Source organism: Humulus lupulus, chromosome 5, assembly GCF_963169125.1.
Source record: "Humulus lupulus chromosome 5, drHumLupu1.1, whole genome shotgun sequence".
In the NCBI taxonomy this organism is placed as follows: domain Eukaryota; kingdom Viridiplantae; phylum Streptophyta; class Magnoliopsida; order Rosales; family Cannabaceae; genus Humulus; species Humulus lupulus.
This window is the reverse complement of record NC_084797.1, coordinates 235,961,242-235,968,504: the sequence shown is the minus strand read 5'-3', so window position 1 is coordinate 235,968,504 and position 7,263 is coordinate 235,961,242. Positions and strand designations below refer to the sequence as shown.

The 7,263-nt window shown below is 30.0% G+C and overlaps 1 protein-coding gene across 1 annotated transcript; it reads right to left on the bottom strand.

Moving 5' to 3' along the window:
- Positions 1-761: 761 nt before the first annotated feature.
- LOC133780109 (ATP-dependent DNA helicase pfh1-like) lies at positions 762-3,707 on the bottom strand. Its single transcript, XM_062219986.1, has 2 exons — positions 3,173-3,707; positions 762-817 (listed from the first exon to the last, which is right to left on the bottom strand). The coding sequence occupies exons 1-2, from the start codon at positions 3,705-3,707 to the stop codon at positions 762-764; spliced, it is 591 nt and encodes a 196-aa protein (XP_062075970.1).
- Positions 3,708-7,263: the final 3,556 nt, after the last annotated feature.

Here is a 7,263-nt window from a genome sequence, read left to right as displayed (position 1 = left end):
AGGATGAAGAAAATCAGTGTTATGTTCAGCTAAATTGATTTGGATATAACTTATATGTAATTTATGTTTATTAATTGATAAGATAAAAAGATATAAGCGGTGAAGCTATGAAGCTATGAAGGTTGTAGATAATGGAAGGTCTGAGAAAGTGAAAGGTGAGGAGTATAGCAGAGTTCATTGGAATCATTTAACAGAGGAAATCATGGAAAGTAACGTGTTGGGCTTTTGTTTTTTTTTTGGCAAGAACTGCCACATTTATAGTTCCAAGAAATCTTGGGAAGTCGGTTTTTTGGTAAAAAGGAGAATAACAAAACATGATGAATGGTTTAGAATGAGTGAGAATGAAACATTTGTGAAGGTGCTATACCTAACTTCTTGAATCAAGAAACTAATCTACTAGAACGAAAGAGACAATTAAAGCAAAGTAAAATCACACATAGAATTTTACAAGCTTCATCTGCACTGGAACAAATTCCAGCCGACTAGTGCTTGGATCGGGTAAGATGTAACTTTCACTAATAAATCCAATGTTAATTACAATGACTAGTTCAGAAATGAAATCAACATCTTAACACTACTAAAGTTACAGATTACCCTAAAAACTTGAATAACCACTCAAGAACAGTTTCCAAATCCCTTGGAACTTATGAACCAAATCCCTCGGAACTCATGAACCGAATCCCTCGATTCAAAAACACTCAAGATCCCCTTGAACACGCTAGTTGAATCCCTCTACTAGCCAGATCCGAACTCCCTTCGAATCAGATCAGAACTTCCGACAGCTCTGCAACAAGCTTCACCTTCAACAATGGTGAACCTGCAAAAACACAAGAAAGAAAGAAGAAACGAAGAGAGAAAAACAAGATTCTGTTTTCTCAACAAATGAAAAACTAACTGAAAGAGGGTTAGGTTGTTAGGAACAGATTAATCTATTTATAGAAACCCTAACCACTAACTAATCAACTAAACAAACAGCTAAAAAGATTTAACACGATTCCAATTAAACTGACAATAGTTGACGTGTACTTATTAATTTGCAGCACACAGTAGATGTAACTGGAGACTAAGTAGTACGAACAGAGACAACATATGCAATATTCAATTCAAAGACTGAACAACAAACCCTGTAGATGAAACAACACAGACATATTTTGACATTCATATAAAAAAGGCTATTACAATTTATATACGAATAATTCATTTATATGTATATTACTTGACAAATACATTTATTTATATTATTATTATATAAGAAAATAAAGGAAGTCAATGACTTTGTGCGGAAGGTTGTTGTTAGGAAAGAGGAAGACTTAATTTTGTTTTTTGTTTTTTTTGTTGATCTTTTCCCTAGTCAGAGTAAAACCATATTTGGCAGAAACTATATCTATACTATATAGGGGCAGGCGGTGGAATAGTGAACATAAAAGGAGAAAGCAAAATAATAAATAAATAAATAACAGTTTTATATAGAATATATATAATGGACAAAACAAAAAGATGAAACGTGTAATAGTGAACAAAAAAAAAAGAAAAAGGTAATATAATAAATAAAAGAATCACAATTTCAGATACACCTACATTTGTTTGTATATATAACGGACCCAAAAAAATGACGAGCAACAACTAAAAATGGGTGACTCACTAAAAAAAAAAGGATGACTCAAAAAATTATAAGTATCTTCGTGGTAGGCTGTGAAAAGAGAAGAGTTAAATTGTTTTTTTTTTTTTTCTTCCTTCAAGAGTTGAACTCTATCTCACACAAACTATATATAATACATCAAGAAAACTATATATAATACATAAGAGAAGTCAGTGGACCGCTTGTAATGAGGCAGTGGAGCAGAACCATAAAAGACAAAAACAAATATTTTAATTAAAATAAATATATTATGATGTATGTTTTACATGTACACATGAGTTTGTTAATGTTGTATATTATTTTATTAAAACTAATTCAGCACAATAAATATAGAATAACAAATTAGTGCACATGGAGAATAAAATAAAGAAGAAAATAATGCTATATGACATTAGGAGGCAATTTTAAATAAAATATTTTATAGCTTATAAGTAAATTTAATTACACTATTCTCAAAAATTCATTTTTAGTACGTATAATATTTTGTGTTTGAAGAAAAGTACAGAATGAAACTTCCAAATGTTAAACAAAATGGAATTTTAATTTAAATAATTTTGTACTGTGGTGTACATTTTCACATTTTTTTTTAAAAGGAAAATTGAACTCACATATTTAATAAATTTACACAAATTTAAGTGGTAGATTTTATAAAAGATAATACTTCTTTGTAGACAATGTTTTTTTTATATTGATTATTGCTTGTAGTTGATGTTAAAGGCTTAATAAGAATTTTGATACACTCAGCATTTGTAGCTCTTGATAGTGCAACATATAATTGGCCATGTGAAAATAATGGTTCTGGAAGATATATGCCAACGAAATCTAATGTTTGCCCTTGAGCTTTATTAATTGTCATCGCAAAAATTAATCGTATTGGAAATTGGTTTCTTTTAAACGGAAAAGGATATTTTTTATTTTCAATCGGTATAAATAGAATTCTAGGTATGAAGACTCTTTTTCCAGAGTAGTATCTATTAGTAGTATCTATTGGTTGAAAGTGACGACAAATTAAGCGAGTTCTATTACATAATCCTTCTGAAGCATTAAGATTACGAAGTAAAATAATAGGACAATTTAATTTCAAAATTAATTCATGCGGTAGAATACCATTTGGTGTAAGAGTATTTAAAAAGTCTTCTTGAAAAAATTGTTCATTTCTATCTAATGTCTCGTCAAAGCTGTAGTAGTGAACATAATCACCAGGAAATTGTTCAATTAGTAAATTATTTATTTCATCGACATATTGATTTTTTGGAGTTAAGATTGCTCTATTAACCATTGAATCTAAGCTATTAGGATAATTTGACAAGTTTGGAAAAACATATTTCATTAAATTTTGTAACGATAAAATTTCATCCTCATATGGTATAATCATATTAGATGGTAATGAGACATCATTATTTTGTAAATGTCCTTCGATTCCATTGCCGATACGTAATAAAAATTGCGAGAATATAGGATCTTTATTAGCTCTCATGTTGTGAGTTAATTGTATTTTTATAAAAGATGGCCATAAGTAAGAAGTTGCTAAACTTGCATTGAATATTTCCTCTTTTTTTCCTTGTGGAATGACGGGAAGAACTTGACAAAAATCTCCACCAAGTACTATTACTTTACCACCAAAAGGTAAATCACATTCAGTTACATCACGTTGCATATTATCTAAAGCTTCTACTGCATATTTATTTATCATTGGAGATTCATCCCATATTATAATTTTTGTCATTTGTAATAGTTTAGCCAAACTTGATTCCTTTGTAATATTGCAAGTACTTTTATTTTCTAATTGTAATGAAAATTTAAATCGTGAATGAGCAGTGCCACCACCAGGTAATATAGATGCATCAACTTCGGAAGAAGTAGTTGCTAGAGCTATAATTTTTTTAGATTTGACAGTAGCAAGAATGGCACGATACAAGAATGTTTTACCTGTTCCTCCATGACCATCAATGAAGAAAGATGTTGATTCATCTCTGAAAACTTTATTTAAAATTTGATCGTATGCATCTTTTTGTTGTTCATTTAATTTAGTAGCAGCTATTATATCTTCATCGGTCACTGAAATCATTAATTCTTCGTGTATTTCCTTCATAAATTTGTATTCTTATGATAAATTAATAATATAATCTACTAAATGATAATCATTTATATTTTTTTCCCATTGATTCAAATATATATCCTAGCTGTTGGAGTACTTTAGTTTTAATATTAATTTCATTTAAATTTAAATGTAAATAATCTTCGGACATTGTATTGTGGAATTTTTCCCATAATAGTTTAGGATTGTCTGCTTCACAATGCACAATTAATATAGCAAATAAACAACGCAAAACATATGGAAATTGATATAATGATGCTTCTTCTAAACTTAGACTTAAATAGTTATCTCCTTTTAATAATCCTGTTAAAAGAGAAGCTGTAATATCCAACATTTTCATAATACATTTCTTTATTATAAATCAGAGTTTCAATACATAAAATGTACAAGTTTACAAATTTAAGAAATAGTAATGGAAAAATAGTATTTAAAATATGATTTTATGTTTTTAATGAGATTAAAGAGAGAGAAACTTGAGTAGTCAAGTATTGGATCCAAATGTCATATAATTTTAATAGGAGATTTTTATAAAATTAAGAAAGTTTTGCTAAAGGGCTTATTTGAAAAGAATTTTAGTATTTTGGGTCCAAGTGTAATTTTTTTTTAAAAAAAGAGAAGGCTTCAGCCTTTTAACCGAGCCTCTCTCTCTCTCTCCTCAGAATTTTTTTCTTCTCTCTCTCTCTCTCTCTCTCTCTCGTGCGTGCGTCTGCCCGACCACCGAACATCCACCGGCGATCACCACTTATAGCCAGGCGCTGGACCGTTGGATTCAGAGGTCTTCGAACTATCGACCACGCGGGAATCTAGAGCTCACTCGCCGATTAAATACCTCAACTGGTCGATTTAAGTTTGGCCACCCCGCGACTTCAAAGTTGCGATTCGGCCACCTCGGGCATCCGTTTGTCGATCCGTCACCACCATCGTGTTCCTCATGTTGTGGGCTTCAAAACCCAATAACTTGTTCCTACATCTACCATAGTTGGGTGGTGGGCCCACCATGAGCCACCGCGATCCACCGTAGACCAATGGTCGAAACTTAGTGTTCGAGGTTTCGAAGTACGTTTTGAGTCTCAGAAAATCATCGTTTGACTTGTTGTAGAACCCGATCATTGTGGTATAAATTCTTTGACCTATATTGTTATTGATTAGAGTAATTGTTATTATGTATATTTATAGTATATAATTATATATTCTTGATATATTGAATATTTTTCTGTAATTATACTGGCTGTCTGGGATTATATGTATTTTTGATACAGGTTTTGATTTTGGGATTGTCCACTTTATAGCCGTTGTGCTGTCCAATTTTCTAGAAAATATTAAATATTAAATAAATTATAAAAATACATATTTAATTGATTTTTCATTAATATGGAAATTATTATGATTAATTAATTTTAATTATTATTGTTATTGTTTTGTTAAGTAAATCAATAATACAGTTTCATGTATATATATATATGAAAAATGTGATTCATAGTAAACCTATTATTTAACCATTATTATTGTATATTAATATTTTTGTTAATATTTGAATATTAAAATAATATCAAATATTAGTTTCTTACAGTTATTGATATTTGTAAGACCAGTAAATTTTGGAGAAAGTATATTTATTATATCACTGGAATTGATATCATGACTAATTAATAATAATATAAATATTTATATTTATATTATTATCATTATATTGATTATTACAATTTTATGTTAAAAATATGATTTCTTTTATAAAATGACTATTTGCTTATATACATTCATATATATATTGTTATTGAAGTATTTTGTTATTAATATTGAAATAAGTTTATTTATAGACGATAATTATTATTGTTGTTGGGATTATTATTATCATAAGAGTACATTATCTTATGAGCAAGGTTTAAAACATGGTTTTATATGAAGAGTTATTTGCATTACGTTGATAATAATAATTATTATTATTATTTATATAGTTTCTAGTATTGTTAATATACACTATCAATAGTGTATATTTACGATTTTGATAGAATTTAATATATGATGTGCCTTGAATAAGATTTGTATGGATTTGATTGATTGACTCTTGGTGAGCAGTTTTAAAATAAGCTAAGGACCTAAGGTAAGTAAATCTCACATTTTATGCTTAAGTGTAAGATGCACGACTACATTGATTGTGTACATCTTATGAGTTAAGTATGGTATGATGATGATGCATATGATAAGTATGTGAAGAATGGTTATATGAATATCATAAAGGTGTTGTGTGATATGTAATTGATGAATTTCGTGATATGTGAAATATGTCTTACTTGGTTAAGATTGATATGAATTATGTGCAAGTATGTGTTCTTATGTTGATGAATATGTGGATTACTTTTATGTTCATGATTTTTGTTATGTGTTATGATATATGAAGCATTTAAGTTTTTAGGCTGGAAACCTTAGACCTGAGCCATAGCTCTACATTAAGGTATAACAACGCCACCAACCCAAAGCTTCATGTATTATGACTAAAGATGTTTTGAGTTATATGAGATGTGATACAATGCCTTGATTGAATACCATCAAACATGAATCATGAACATGAACATTGACATTTCAGCATCTACATGTATGCATGACATGTATAGTTATGTGATACATTATTATGTGATATAAGACCATGCATATGAATATGAGAAAAGTTATGAAATGCCTTGAAAAAGTCTTATGTAAAGTTGAACATTTTAATGACACAAGGCTTAAGCAAAGTGACAATAAGATGTTAAAAAGGGTGCCACTGTTTCGATGAAGCAATTAAGTAAGTTCAGTAAAGAAGACGGAGGTCTATAAGGCTTATAGTGGCTGCCCACTGGTATGGGCTAGGTCAGAGTTGACCATTTAGATATGTTTGCCATGTTTCCGTCTTTCTCCTCCATATGTGTAATAAGTATGGCAGCTATGGCAACGATGAAATGAGTGTTATGATGAGCCTAGCTGCGATGATTACTAGCTGAAGGAGAACCCATGGGAATCTATATGATATGTGCAACAAGCCCTGCAGGCATTGGCCGAATCAAACAGTGTGCACAAGTGATATTGGGCCCATAAAAATGTGAAACTAAAAAGAAAGAGCATAAAAGTAAAGTTTGAAAGTGCATGAGCAATAAATGAAATGCATAAGAATATAAGTCAGCATATTAGTATATGTGCACTACAAACTCACGACATTCATGTGTATGTGTATGCATGAGATTTGCTTGCTGAGCGTTAGCTCATTATGTTATTTTCCAACATTTTTCCAGGTGTGGCTTTAGCTGTTGAGCAACTTGTGGAGCACGGACTCAGTAGTAATGCAATAATGGTTTAGAGTTTTCATATGGCTACATTAAATTTAAAGTATTCATACGTGTAATAATTTCTACTAATAAGTTTATATAAAAGTTTTAAATTTTTCTATATTTCTTTGTATCATTTTATTTAATTCTTTTGGCCAAGTGCCTAAGTCAAGTGCCTAACGTACTCGTAAACCCTAGAATTACGAGTATGTGGCGGACGTACCCTA